The following is a 14055-nucleotide window of genomic DNA, read 5'->3' as shown; positions in this document are numbered from 1 at the left end:
AGAGGTGGAGGTTGCAGTGAGCTGAGATTGCACCACTGCACTCCAGCCTGAGCAACAAAGTGAGACACATCTCGAAAAACAAAAACAAAAAAATATGTAAATAAAAAGTATGGCTAGGCATGGGACAGGAAGATCGCTTGAGCTCAGGAATTCAAGACTAGCCTGGGCAACATAGCGAGACTGCACCTCTACAAAAAAAATAAAAAGATAAAGGAATAAAAAGTCCCAAAATATAATAAATGTATTGTGTTTATATATGAAAATATCCTTATTCTTTGGAGATAATTTCAAATGCTTCAGGAAAAGATACAGGGAGACCACAATTATGTGGCTTTTATATTTCTGAAATATAAACCCTGTCTCTACAAAAATAAACAAAAGTTAGCTGGACACAATGGAACATGACTGTGGTCCCAGCTACTCAGGAAGCTGAGATGGGAGGATCGCCTTAGCCTGGGGAGGTTGAGGATGCAAGATCGTGCCATGGCACTCCAGCCTAGGTGACAGTAAGATCAGATCGTATAAAAAAAAAAAAAATGTGTGTGTATACACACACACTCTCCCTCTCCCCCTCTATCTCTGTGTGTGTGTGTGTGTGTGTATAAACATGGGGGGAAGTGGCAAAACATTAACAATTGATAAGTCAGCCGGGCACGGTGGCTCAGCCTGTAATCCCAGCACTTTGGGAGGCCGAGGCGGGTGGATCACGAGGTCGAGAGATCGAGACCATCCTGGTCAACATAGTGAAACCCCGTCTCTACTAAAAATACAAAAAACTAGCTGGGCGTGGTGGCACGTGCCTGTAATCCCAGCTACTTAGGAGGCTGAGGCCGGCGAATTGCCTGAGCCCAGGAGGCGGAGGTTGCGGTGAGCAAAAAAAAAAAAAAAAAAAAAACAATTGATAAGTCTAGATAGAGAGTATATGAACTTTCATCGTATTATTCTTTCAATTTTTCTGTTATTTGGAAACTACTCAAAATAAAAAAAGACAGGAAGTTCTCCTTTCTACCCACTCTTCCTTTGAGGCTTCCTAGGAGTCTTCCTAGAGTCTTCCTTACCAGTTTGTTGGAGATACTTCCAGAAGCTACTCTATGTGCATATAAGCATAAATACGTATTTATGCAGTATACTATTTACGTTTTTTTTGTTTTGTTTTTGTTTTTGTTTTGAGACAGGGTCTTGCTCTGTTGCCCAGGCTGGAGTGCAATGGTATCATCTCAGGTCACTGCAACCTCTGCCTCCTGGGATCAAGTGATTCTCACACCTCAGTCATCTGAGTAGCTGGGATTATAGGCATGCACCACCACATGCAGCTAACTTTTTGTATTTTTGGTAGAGAAAGTATTTTGCCATGTTGGCCAGGCTGGTCTCGAACTGGCCTCAAGTCATCCGCCCACCTGGGCCTGGGATTATAGGTGTGAACCACCTTGCTCAGCCCCTAATATTTATGTTTTTATACACTTTTCCCCTTCATTTATCTTGGGGACTGTATCTCATTTTTCTGAAAGCTATTCAGTATTCCATTATGAGAAGAACAGAATCCTTTAAAACAAGTAGCAGGTGACAACGTACAACTTGTCCCAATAGTCTGCTCCCATAGCTATACTGAGTGTACATAACTGGATACAATTAGAAAGCTGTAGACAGTGAAAAAGAACCCCCTCCCATTAAAGTATGCCCCAACTCCCTGGGGGCCAGTCACCCCAGATGCAAAGGATGACAACTCTAAGGCATCTGAATATTCAGGGGTACCCAGGCCTAGTAGGAGAGTCCAGAGAAAGACATCAATTTAAACATTTAGATAGTCTGTAATTTTGAGGTAGTAGATTGATTCCCTTAGCTATTCTTTCTTTTAAAGGCCACGTAAATTCAGATTACCTTTATCACTATGATATAAAAGTTTACTACTCAAATCTCTGTCATGATTATCACCTGTACTTTCATAGTTGGCCATTGCTCCATCACCGGGGCTGGTCCGTTTAATGGCATTCCTGTATTTGTCCAGAATATCCTCAGCGACCTGAGCTTGTGCACTGAGTCTAGGGCTAGGATCATCTGCAAAGGGAAGGAGAGTGAGAGAATTAGCCCCTTTGGTTTGTACCCACTCTGATGTTAGTATGACACCAGTAGCATAATCCCGAAGGCGGATTAGGAGGTTAAGACTTAAAAAGAGCACATATCTCAATGTTAAGAGGCACCATGCAGCTGCCTACTCATCCCATTTCTAGGTCTGAGAGCCTTGTCAAAGCAGGAAATTGGGAAGAGTAGCTCCACCTTCTGATCACCACCAAAATGACAATGTCAAAGTTCAGCGCAGACTGAATGGATGACGGATTTCTAAAGTGTTTACACTCAAATGACTGTTACCAGCAATTCATGCTAACAGAACTTCCAATAGTGCATTTTATATGCAGACTTCATTTATTCAGACATCTCTATGCTGAAGGAGGAAAAAAAAAACTATTCAAATTTAGACTTAAACCCCTTTAAATAACAACAAATGTCCTTTTCCATTCTTCCTTTATGATTCTCTCTCTAAGCATTTGAAAACTAATAATATTCATATTCTATCTCACTAGATCTCACCATGACAGGGCAGCTGCTGGAATAGAGCACTTTTGTGCATGCAATGGTATCAGAGGCACTCCTAGAGAATCTAGACATTCTTGGGGAGTGCTGGAAATTGTATCTGAGATGCATAGAGAAAAAGCTTATCACAGTCACAAATGCAGCACTGTTTACTGACAGGACCATTACTCTGTCAAAATCAGCACATCAAAAATATTATCCTGGAGTCTAAAATGGTAGTCATTAATTAACTAGTTATTAAAACAAGAGATTGCTATACATCTACGGGACAAAGTTCCATAGTGAAACACAAACTCCTGGGATAGACCTAGGCCAGGCAGGTGACCATAAATGGTCATATTCTGGTAGAATCCCATTTTCTGGAAATTATAAAAACACACATATATCAAATATGTATGTGTATATATATATATATGTGTGTGTGTGTGTGTGTGTGTGTGTGTGTGTGTGTGTGTGTTCACAGCAGCTACTAGCAGCTAACATTTATGGAGAACTTACCACATGCCAGGAACTGTGCTAAGCACGTTATAGAGATTATCTCAATTAGTGATCAAACAACCTTACAGAGAAATATTGTTGTTATTCTCATTTTACAGAAGATGAAATCAAGACATAGAGAAGTTAAGTAGCATGCTCATAGGCTTTTCTTCTGTTTCCATGAAATAAATATATGGTTTTCATGTCTCCGTAAAATTGTAGTAAACTGAACAACCCTTGAACAACATGAGTTTGAACTGCGCAGGTCCATTTACACACAGTTTCTTGCAATCAAATACAAATTAAAAATACTATATAAGCTGGGCACGGTGGCTCATGCCTGTAATCCTAGCACTTTGGGAGGCCAAGGCAGGAGGATCACCTGAGGTCAGGAGTTCAAGACCAGCCTGGCTAACATGGCGAAACCCCAACTCTACTAAAAATAGAAAAATTAGCTGGGCATGGTTGTGCATGCCAACAATCCCAGCTACTTGGGAGGCTGAGGCAGGAGATCACTTGAACCCAGGAGGCAGAGATTGCAGTGAGCCGAGATCACGTCACTACATTCCAGCCTGGGCAATAGAGCGAGACTCTGTCTCAAAAAAAAAAGAGAGAGAAAAGAAAATACTACATTTCACAGAGAGCTGTGAAACAAGCATACCAGGAAGGTCAACTTTCGCATACAGGTTCCACATGGCCAACTGCAGGACTCAAGCATGCAGGGATTACGGTATGGGATGGGGAGCAAGGGTCCTGGAACCAATTCCCTGAGTGTGCAGAGAGACAACTGTATATAGAGAGGATTTCCAAAGTAATTTAGCATTTCTGCTATAACAGTATTTGAATTCATAAGAGATTCCTAATAAAATTTGATCTTTCTCCAAATGTAAATTCATAACACATTTATCATTACAGAATCTTGTTTTGAAGGGGAAGTATTTTTTAGCTATTGGGTTTTTGTTTTTTGGTTTTTGGTTTTTTTTAATTGAAACAAGGTCTTGCTCTGTTACCCAGGCTGGAGTGCAGTGGCACATAGCTCAATGTAACCTCAAACTCCTGGCCTCCAGCAGTCCTCTCAATTTGACCTCCCAAAAAATAACTGGGATAATAGGCATGGCCCACTTCACCCAGTTGGTTATTACTTTTGAGTGCTGTTGAGAGCTCTGAAAAAGGGACCATATAATACATTATGACTAAACACAGTGAGACTCACAAAGTTGCTTATAATCTTTATTTCTATTAACACTGTTCTTAAAAATTGTCCCCCAGACAATAATTAAAATGAACAAAAAATACAATATATATAAATCTGTGAGTACTATTTTCATAATAAAAAATTGGAGGCCGGGCGCGGTGGCTCAAGCCTGTAATCCCAGCACTTTGGGAGGCCGAGGTAGGTGGATCATGAGGTCAAGAGATCGAGACCATCCTGGTCAACGTGGTGAAACCCCATCTCTACTAAAAATACAAAGCATTAGCTGGGTATGGTGGCGCGTGCCTGTAATCCCAGCTACTCAGGAGGCTGAGGCGGGAGAATTGCCTGAACCCAGGAGGCGGAGGTTGTGGTGAGCCAAGATCACGCCATTGCACTCCAGCCTGGGTAACAAGAGCGAAACTCCGCCTCAAAAAAAAAAAAAAAAAAAATGGGAACAATTTAAATAGCCAATAATTAGAGAACATTTACACTGCAGTAAAATCATGATAAATTATTTTATAGCCAATAAAAATGATTTAAAACCCAACTATGGGGTGCAATGGCTCACGCCTATAATCCCAGCACTTTGGGAGGCTGAGGTGGGTGGATCATGAGGTCAAGAGATTGAGACCATTCTGGTCAACAAGGTTAAACCCCATCTCTACTAAAAATAGAAAAATTAGCTGGGCCTGTAGTCCCAGCTACTCGGGAGGCTGAGGCAGGAGAATTGCTTGAACCCAGGAGGCGGAGGTTGCAGTGAGCCGAGATCGTGCCATTGCACTCCAGCCTGGGTAACAAGAGCGAAACTCCGTCTCAAAAAAAAAAAAAAATCTAAAATCCAACTATGTTTAGTAGAAATTGGGAGAGGGTTTATAAAATAACTTGGTAAAAGAAGAATACAAAGTCACATGCATAATCTAATTCAATCAAGAAAAAGCCATGTACAAACGTGGAAAAAGATTAGGAGGTAACAGCAAAATAAAAATTAGGGTTACAGAATTATGAACAGACTACTAGAAAATTTCCTCCTATAACATGTTTAAATTGGTTTAATAATAACTTTCAATGAGTCATTAATAAGGACTGGGTAGAAATTTCTGGATCAGTAGGGAAGCTAACCTACTTGAATTACAGCCAAAGAAAACAAATTACTTTAGGAAAAAGAGTTATTCTACTCTACTTAGATTCTAGTTCCAGTATCAAAAACCAAGAAAAATATACTGCCCAAAGAGGGTAAGTAAAATATAACTCCTTCAAACAAACAAATAAAAATAATTTATAACTTCTTCAAAGTTAGTGATTCAACGTTTTTAAAACATGAGATGTCATTAATAGTAATTCACTCTGTAAACACTGGTGGTGTTCTAACATTAGGAACATGTGATAAGAATACATAAATATTTTGCCAAAAGGACAATGTCTTTCCAACTCTTTCCAATCAGACTGGAAGGTCCTGAAGAACAGAGGTCATGCGTGATTTGACTTAATACCCACAACACTTAGCACAGTGCCTGGCAAGAGTCACATGGTCAGTAAGTATTTACTGACTGAACAGGACAGGCTTGGCTACTCTCAGCAGGGAACTTTGGCCTGTAAGCATATTTCCTGCTGTTCAAACCCCTTTATTCTGGAGTAATTACCATTTTAAATAAGCAAGGACTTACATGCTAGGATACAGAAATACATCTAAATATATGGAACTAAACATTAGAATGGGATTCCACCTGTAATGGGATTCCACCTGTAATGCTGAACTATTTGAGGAGGATGTTCTTAACCTATTATCTACCCCATTTTTAAATAAAACTATTTAATGAAACAAAAACTTCACTTTAACTTAATAGGATAACAATTCAAATTCAAAATTCAAAAAAAAAAAAAAAAAAGAAGAAATGGACTTCCCTCTAGACCAGGGGTGTTCAATCTTTTGGCTTTCTTGGGCCAAAAAGGAGGAAGAATTGTCTTGGGCCACACACGAAATACACTAACCCTAATGGTAGCTAATGAGCTTTTAAAAAAAAAAAAGGGTTCCTGTATAAATCTCATACTATTTGAAGAAAGTTTGCAAATTTGTGTTGGGCCAGATTCAAAGCCATCCTGGGCTGCATGTGGCCTGAGGTCCATAGGTTGGACAAACTTCCTCTAGATGCTCTATAGACACCGGAGACAATACACAGCTAACAAACCCAAGGCTGGGTCATTCACACTACTCTCGAACTCTCCTTTTTAGGGTGCTCATTAAGCAGTTGCAGAAATACAAACGCTTAATAAGATAAACACCCAACCCCCAGCTGTATTTTCCTTGGGTCAGATGGCAATGTTAAAATTAGTCAAGCTGTAAAAAATTAGTAAAGTTTTTAAAACTTTCATTATAACGGTTGGCATTTATGATATTGTTTGAACACACACTTTATCACAAAAAAAGGAAACAATTAGGTGAAACAGAATTTCACTGTCATCTTGAATAATCAAAAACAAACTACAGATGAAAATAAATGTAGAATTCTATGATCACTGTTAGAGAAAACTATTCAATCAATGATCCAAAGATAAAGCATGCACAGCACTAAAACTGTCACCACACTTTCCTAAAAGGCATTGTGTGTCATCATCCCACTAGATGGTGAGTTGTAGGGTACACCTAGAGGCTCAGGATCAGGGGCCTCATCGTAAACAGAGTAATGATAATGAGGATGATGATGGTGGTAGCAGTCTGCAGGAAGAGCACACTGAGGTTTACTGTGGCTGCTAACTGGAAACCACAGAGGTATGAAGAACATACTCCCCACTGTACACACGCAGACACACTCTTCTAAAAAGGCAACGCTTATGGTACCCAAGAAAAAGTGTTATGAAATATGTGCTCTGGGAATGAAGGAGCCAGGAAGTCCATGGGTCTACAAACCTGTGAGTGTTGAGAATCTGTCAGGCCCCAGATCATCTTTGTCTTTTTCTTGTTTTTCTTTCTTTCTAAATGGTATAGGAGCTGGAAATTAAATAAAGTCAGTAGTGTGACATATAACATACTGCACTACTTGGAAGTTAACTGGTGTGCCAAAATTTCTAAGCGAAAGGAGGCTGAAAAGTTTAAAAGCTAAGAAATTAAAAGCGTTGACTGATAACTGTCCTTAAAATAGTATTGAAGGTTTTTAAAGGAGCTTTCAGAATCTGCTTCGGAGTCATCTGTCATAGGAAGAATGATTTAACAGGAATCCATTGGGACTAAATCAAAACCACTGACTCTTAACCTCTGCTCAAAATCAACACATTCAAAACTCCTAGTTCATTCCCTCCTCCTCATCGAGCGGCTTGAGTATGGCATGAGAGCAGCTCTCCCCAGAGTTCCTGAGCGCCACCGTGCTGAGAAGAGGCCTTTGGAAGAAGTTTCTATCTTTACTCCTGGATGATCTCTCCTTTCAGGAAGAGATGTTTTGCCAACTCAAATGATGCCAGGCTGTTCCAAAAAAGTAAACAATTTTATACAGCTACCTTTCAAAATAAACACTCACTGATATTTACCATATAAACATTCTCAATGAACATAGACATAAAAAGCTTAAATTTATTCCAGGAATATAAAGGATGAATTTTCAATGTTTAATTATCAATAGTGTCCCATTTTCCTGCAATAATTAATAGCAATATATATGTCAAAAGTACTTATGATATTTTAACTACAATGGTATGTGATATTTAAACAATAGCGACAGGCATGACTTCCATTTACGAAACCACTACCACTTCCTGCAAAGAACAAGAACATTTCTAAAGCTCTGCCTTAGCATTCATCTAAGTGAAACCATTTTCTACACCCTCAAAGTAGCTAGAAACAGGCCCAGCAAGTCTCACAGAGAAACTGAGATACTGGCTCTCTGAAGAGATTCTGGGGCTTCGCTTCTTATTGCTAATACAGCATTCTAATATTTTATAAAATTACCTTTAGGCATGGCTGAAACAAAACGTTTTCTCCACCAAGGTCTGTTCCTGTCTGATTTCTCATCATCGCTATCTTTGCGTTCTTCAGTCTGTAGAAAAAGTTGGAGGCTTTATTTGGAGTTTGATAGCAGGATAAATTACTAAGAAAAGGATTTTTTTTTTTTTGAGACAGGATCTCATTCTGTTGCCCAGGCTGGAGTGCAGTAGCACAGTCACAGCTCACCACAGCCTCAACTTCTCTGGCTCAAGCAATCCAACCTCCCCTCAGCCTCCCAAGCAGCTAGGACGACAGATGTACACAACATCATGCCCAGCTAATTTTTTTTTTTTTTTTTTTTTTTTGAGACAGAGTCTCACTCTGGCGCTAAGCGCCAGGCTGGAGTGCAGTGGTGTGATCTCGGATCACTGCAACCTCCACCTCCGAGGTTCAAGCAATTATCCTGCCTCAGCCTCCCACGTAGCTGGGACTACAGGTGTGCGCCACCATGCCCAGCTAATTTTTGTTATTTTTTTTTAGTAGAGATGGGGTTTCACCACGTTGGCCAGGATGGTCTCGATCTCTTGACCTCGTGATCCACCCGCCTCGGCCTCCCAAAGTGCTGGGATTACAGGCACAAGCCAAGGCACCCAGCCGCCCAGCTAATTTTTAATTTTTATTTTGTAGAGATAAGGTCTTACTATGTTGCTCAGGCTGAAAGGATTTAAGTAGGTCTGTGAAATAAGAAAGTCAGTCTTTGCCTTAAGGTAAAACTCTTCTGATTGCCATATAGGTGCCTTTTGAAGCACACTGTCATTTGCTTGAGGGTAGGCACTATCTCCTTACTGTTAATAAACCGAAGGCTTAATACAGAGCCTGGTGTAAATGAGGCACTCAATAAATACTTATGAGAAAAGTAAATGCAAATAAACTCCAGAAGAGCAGTAGAGATGGTAGCAGTAGCACTAATAATGAAACCAAGTGTGTACCATGTGCCAGAAGCTGAGCATACTAAGTTATCATTGAAACATGCAAAAGGGGCTGGGTGTGGTGGCCCATGCCTGTAATCCCAGCACTACGGGAGACCAAGGTGGGTGGATCACCTGAGGTCAGAAGTTCAAGACCAGCCTGGACAACATGGTGAAACCTTGTCTCTAAAAATACAAAATACAAAAATTATTTGAGTGTGGTGGTGTGTGCCTATAATCCCAGCTACTTGGGAGGCTGAGGCAGGAGAATTGCTTGAGGGAGAGGTTGTGGTGAGCTGAGATCATGCCATTGTACTCCAGCGTGGGCGACAGAGTGAGACTCCATCTCAAAAAACAAACAAACAAACAAAACATGCCAAAGGACAGGGACTGTTAATTCCTTTACTAGCCTATCATGTGACCATGGACAAATCACTTAATTTCCATTTTTCATCTACATGCCTGGGATAAAGAATTATCAGAACCCTAGCAGAGAAATGAGGGCATCTGTACCAGGAAAGAGTTAATTTAACAGTGGGGAGGAGAAACTGATTACATACTGGGGAACTGATCGAATAAATACACACATGAAAAATAGTGAAAATAGACTTCTCACTGTTGGAGAAAGGAGTTACAAATCTGGAAAGGAAGAAAGATAAAACAAACTATTGTGTCAGGACTAGAATTAAATGTGTCAGTGTAAGTTCATGGTCCTACTTATGGAGAAAGATAAAGGAAATATACAGGTAAACATGAGTATACACACACACATACTCCCTAGCTCTGTCCACAGCAAAGGAACACTGTATCTAGAGCTCAATTTCCAAAACAGCATTTTTCATGAAAAGAAACAAGGGTACTTGGAGAAAGACCAGACTAGGACAAAGTACAGTATCCGCTTCTAACATCTTGTGCCAGAAAGTAAAACTATGCTCAAAGAGTAACAGCAGTGCATCAAAAGAACTCAGAAGCCAGCCTGAAGGGGCTCCCACTGGCCCAATCAGAGACAATTGGGCTTCAAAATAAATAAGAGTGACAAACCCTAATGAAGACAGAAAACTGGGCCAGGCATGGTAGGTGGCTCACGCCTGTAATCCCAATACTTGGGAGGCTGGGGTGGAAGGATTGCTTGAGCCCAAGAGTTTAAGACAGGGCACCTGGGCAACAAAGTGAGTCCCCATCTCCACACAAAAAAATTAAAAAAAAAAAAAAAAAAATTAGCCAAGCATGTGGTACACGCCTATACTCCCAGCTACCTGGGAGGCCAAAGTGGGAGGAATGCCTGAGCCTCGGAGGTTAAGGTTGCAGTGAGCAGTGTTGGTACCACTGCACTCCAGCATGGGTGATAGAGCAAGAGCCTATCTAAAAAATACACACACACACACACACACACACACACACACACACCTTTTAAAAAGACAGAAAACCATGAAACCATAGACATAATTAATAGGTAAAGTTAAAAATTTGATGGAGAACAGTATAGTTACATATTTTTTAAGTACCCTCTCCCCAAAATACTTATTAATTATAAAGGGAAAAAGAGTAACTTTACAGTGGCAAAGCCTGGAAGACAACACTTCATCAAATTATCCAAATGAACATCGTAGAAATGGGACAAATTAAAACTGTGCTACCTAACGAAGTGCAATGAAAAAAAGTGTCATTTCAGTGATGTTCCTGCCAAAGATGGATAACCTCAATCTAATCATAAGAAAACATCAAACCTGGGCTGGGCACAGTGGCTCACGCCTGTAATCCCAGCACTTTGGGAGGCTGAGGCGGGTGGATCAAGAAGTCAAGAGATCGAGACCATCCTGGTCAACATGGGGAAACCCTGTCTCTACTAAAAATACAAAAAATTAGCTGGGCATGGTGGCACACGCCTGTAATCCAGCTATTCAGGAGGCTGAGGCAGGAGAATTGCCTGAACCCAGGAGGCGGAGGTTGTGGTGAGCCGAGATCGCGCCATTGCACTCCAGCCTGGGTAACAAGAGCGAAACTCTGTCTCAAAAAAAAAAAAAGGCCGGGCACGGTGGCTCAAGCCTGTAATCCCAGCACTTTGGGAGGTCGAGGCGGGTGGATCACAAGGTCGAGAGATCGAGACCATCCTGGTCAACATGGTGAAACCCCATCTCTACTAAAAATACAAAAAATTAGCTGGGCATGGTGGCACATGCCTGCAATCCCAGCTACTCAGGAGGCTGAGGCAGGAGAATTGCTTGGACCTAGGAGGCGGAGGTTGCGGTGAGCTGAGATCACGCCATCGCACTCCAGCCTGGGTAGCAAGAGCGAAATTCCGTCTCAAAAAAAAAAAAAGAAAAGAAAACATCAAACCTAAACTGAAGAACATTCTAGAAAACAAATAACCTGTAAATTTCAAGAGTGTCAAGGTCATACGAGTTAAAAAAAAAAAAACTGAGGGCTGTTCTTGACTGAAGAGACTAAAAAGCAGCCTGTGATTCTGAATAGAATCCTTTTACTATAAAAAGGAGGCTGGGCACAGTGGCTCACACCTATAATCCCAGCACTTCGTGAGTCCTCAGTGGGTGGATCACAAAGTCAGGAGTTCGAGCCCAGCCTGGCCAATATGGTGAAACCCCCAACTCTACTAAAAATACAAAAATTAGCTGGGCATGGTGGCAGGCGCCTCTAGTCCCAGCTACTAGGGCGGCTAAGGCAGGAAAATCACTTGAACCCAGGAGGTGGAGGTTGCACTGAGCCAAGATCATGCCACTGACTCCAGTCTGGGCAACAGAGCAAGACTGTCTTAAAAAAAAAGTTATAGGGATAACTGGGGACATGTGAATGGGGTGTGAGAACTAGCCAGTTGATACATATCCATTCATGTATCAATGTTCATCTGCTGAAGCTGATGGTTTTACCTTGAGATGCAGGAGAATCTGCTTGTTTGTAAAAACTTACACTAAAATGCTCAGGGGTATCAGAGCATCAGGTTGGCAACTTGCTCTAAAATAGGGCGAAAGCGTTCTTTTATTGTACTTCCAACTTGTTTATAACTTTATGATTGTTAAAACAAAAAAATAAAAAATGCTCATTGGACTGGGCACGGTGGCTCATGCCTGTAATCCCAGTACTTTGGAAGCCGAGGTGGGCAGATCACAAGGTCAGGAGTCTGAGACCAGCCCCACCAACATGATAAAACCCTGTCTCTACTAAAAATATAAAAAATTAGCTGGGTGCAGTGGCACGTGTCTGTAGTCTCAGCTATTCAGGAGACTGAGGAAAGATAATTGCTTGAACCTGGGAGGCAGAGGTTGCAGTGAGCCAAGAACATGCCAGTGCACTCTAGCCTGGGCAACAGAGTGAAACTCTGTCTCAAAAAAAAAAAAAAAAAAAAAGGAAAGAAAAAACTCATCTAACATCTCAGAGGGATATTGTTAAGGTTTAAATATAAATAAAAATTGCTTGGAGAGAAGCTAAAGGTGTCATAAAAATGCAAGACAGTATTACTACAAAACCACAGTTGTATAGGTTGCAAGCACATCAGATTGACGAATCATCTTTAATCATGACTACTCTCCATCTATAATCCTAGATTTATATATTCCATGTAATTTCAGATATCAAGAGAACCAGGCAGGCAGAACACAATTCTTCTTCAGGGCCTATGTCCCATACCTCTCCTCTTGAGGAGTCTTTACTCGGGGATGAAGATGATGAGTGAGGTGCAGCCACCAAAGAAGTAGCACCAATGGCTGCAGCTGGAGGGAGTTCCCGCTCTTCATTTCCTGGACGCCGGTTCCAGCTGGGGTCACTCATGGGTCTCCGGACCGAAGACACAATATCAGAGCTCCTGCTTCGAACTAGTCTCTCAGGGTAAGAATGCCTTTGCTTGAATGCCTCCATTTCAGCTGGAGTTAAAACATGGGAACCAAAGTTGGGCAACCTGGCCTCATTTCCTCCCACAGCTCCTTCCAGGATTGGGGGATCTGGTGGTGGATGCGAAGGCCTAGCATAGTGAACCTTTGGCCTTACCACAGCGGAAGCCCCTATAATACAGGAAAAAAAAAAAACAGTTTTGTAACTAAGACACAACTTACCTAACAAAGGCATTGACAAAGGCGTTTGGTTTCCTCCTCCTGTCTATGACATGAGTGAAAAAGTTCATTTCACTGGTTTACCTTCATGCGAAGACAGTGGATCAAACATGGCCAGCAGAGACTCTGACTGAGAAGGAGGAGAGGTCAGCTGGTGGGCACCTAAAACAGGAGGGAAACTGTGAGACCAAGCTAGAACTCAGGACAGATGGTCTCAACACAGTTCAACATAGCTAAAAAGGTTCTAAGTATTCAATTAAAAGGGTTCTAGGTATTCTCTGATGGTTCCTTTTTTGATCAATTAGAACTTGAGAGGCATACAAGAAAAAAAATCAAAGTATAATTACTTCCAATTCATTCTATATTTTTTTGTTTGTTTTTGAGACAGAGTCTAACTCTGTCGCCCAGGCTAGAGTGCAATGGTGCAGTATCAGTTCACTGCAACCTCCGCCTCCCAGGTTCAAGTAATTCTCTGCCTCAGCCTCTGGAGTAGCTGGGATTACAGGCGCCCACCACTATGCCCGGCTAATTTTTGTATTTTTAGTAGAGACGGGGTTTCAACATGTTGGTCAGGCTGGTCTCGAACTCCCTACCTCAGGTAATCTGCCCACCTCGGCCTCCCAAAGTGCTGGGATTACAGGCGTGAGCCACTGTACCTGGCCCATTTTATGTTTTCATTAGTATCTTCATATATAGATTTTCTTTACATTTAAGTGGTCTGGCATCTAATGCAAGCATGGTTCATGCAAAGAGAACAGAGCCAGAAGACCTAAACCATCAACTTTTTCAGAATGTCACAACTTCCCTGAGCCTCACTTTCCCCTCATCTGAAAATATAGGGGCAAGGTCAGG

General features: G+C 41.4%; 1 protein-coding gene across 10 annotated transcripts in view; it reads right to left on the bottom strand.

Annotated features, from left to right (window-relative positions):
- Positions 1–14055, bottom strand: part of GAPVD1 (GTPase activating protein and VPS9 domains 1) — a 101105-nt gene that overhangs the window by 16269 nt on the left and 70781 nt on the right. For 7 of the 10 annotated variants that reach the window (XM_074395339.1, XM_074395342.1, XM_074395344.1 and 4 more), the window contains 5 exons: positions 13288–13365; positions 12785–13155; positions 8199–8286; positions 7167–7247; positions 1933–2055 (listed from right to left, as the gene is read on the bottom strand). In XM_074395339.1, the coding sequence (XP_074251440.1) occupies positions 1933–2055; positions 7167–7247; positions 8199–8286; positions 12785–13155; positions 13288–13365 (741 nt within the window). The remainder of the gene's footprint in view (positions 1–1932; positions 2056–7166; positions 7248–8198; positions 8287–12784; positions 13156–13287; positions 13366–14055) is intronic. The other 3 variants (XM_074395343.1, XM_010351361.3, XM_039475047.2) reach the window with 1 other exon arrangement.

The sequence above is a fragment of the Saimiri boliviensis genome, chromosome 2 (genome assembly GCF_048565385.1).
Source record: "Saimiri boliviensis isolate mSaiBol1 chromosome 2, mSaiBol1.pri, whole genome shotgun sequence".
Lineage (NCBI taxonomy): Eukaryota > Metazoa > Chordata > Mammalia > Primates > Cebidae > Saimiri > Saimiri boliviensis.
The sequence above is the reverse complement of the archived record's forward strand: the minus strand, read 5'-3'. Positions and strand labels throughout refer to the sequence as shown.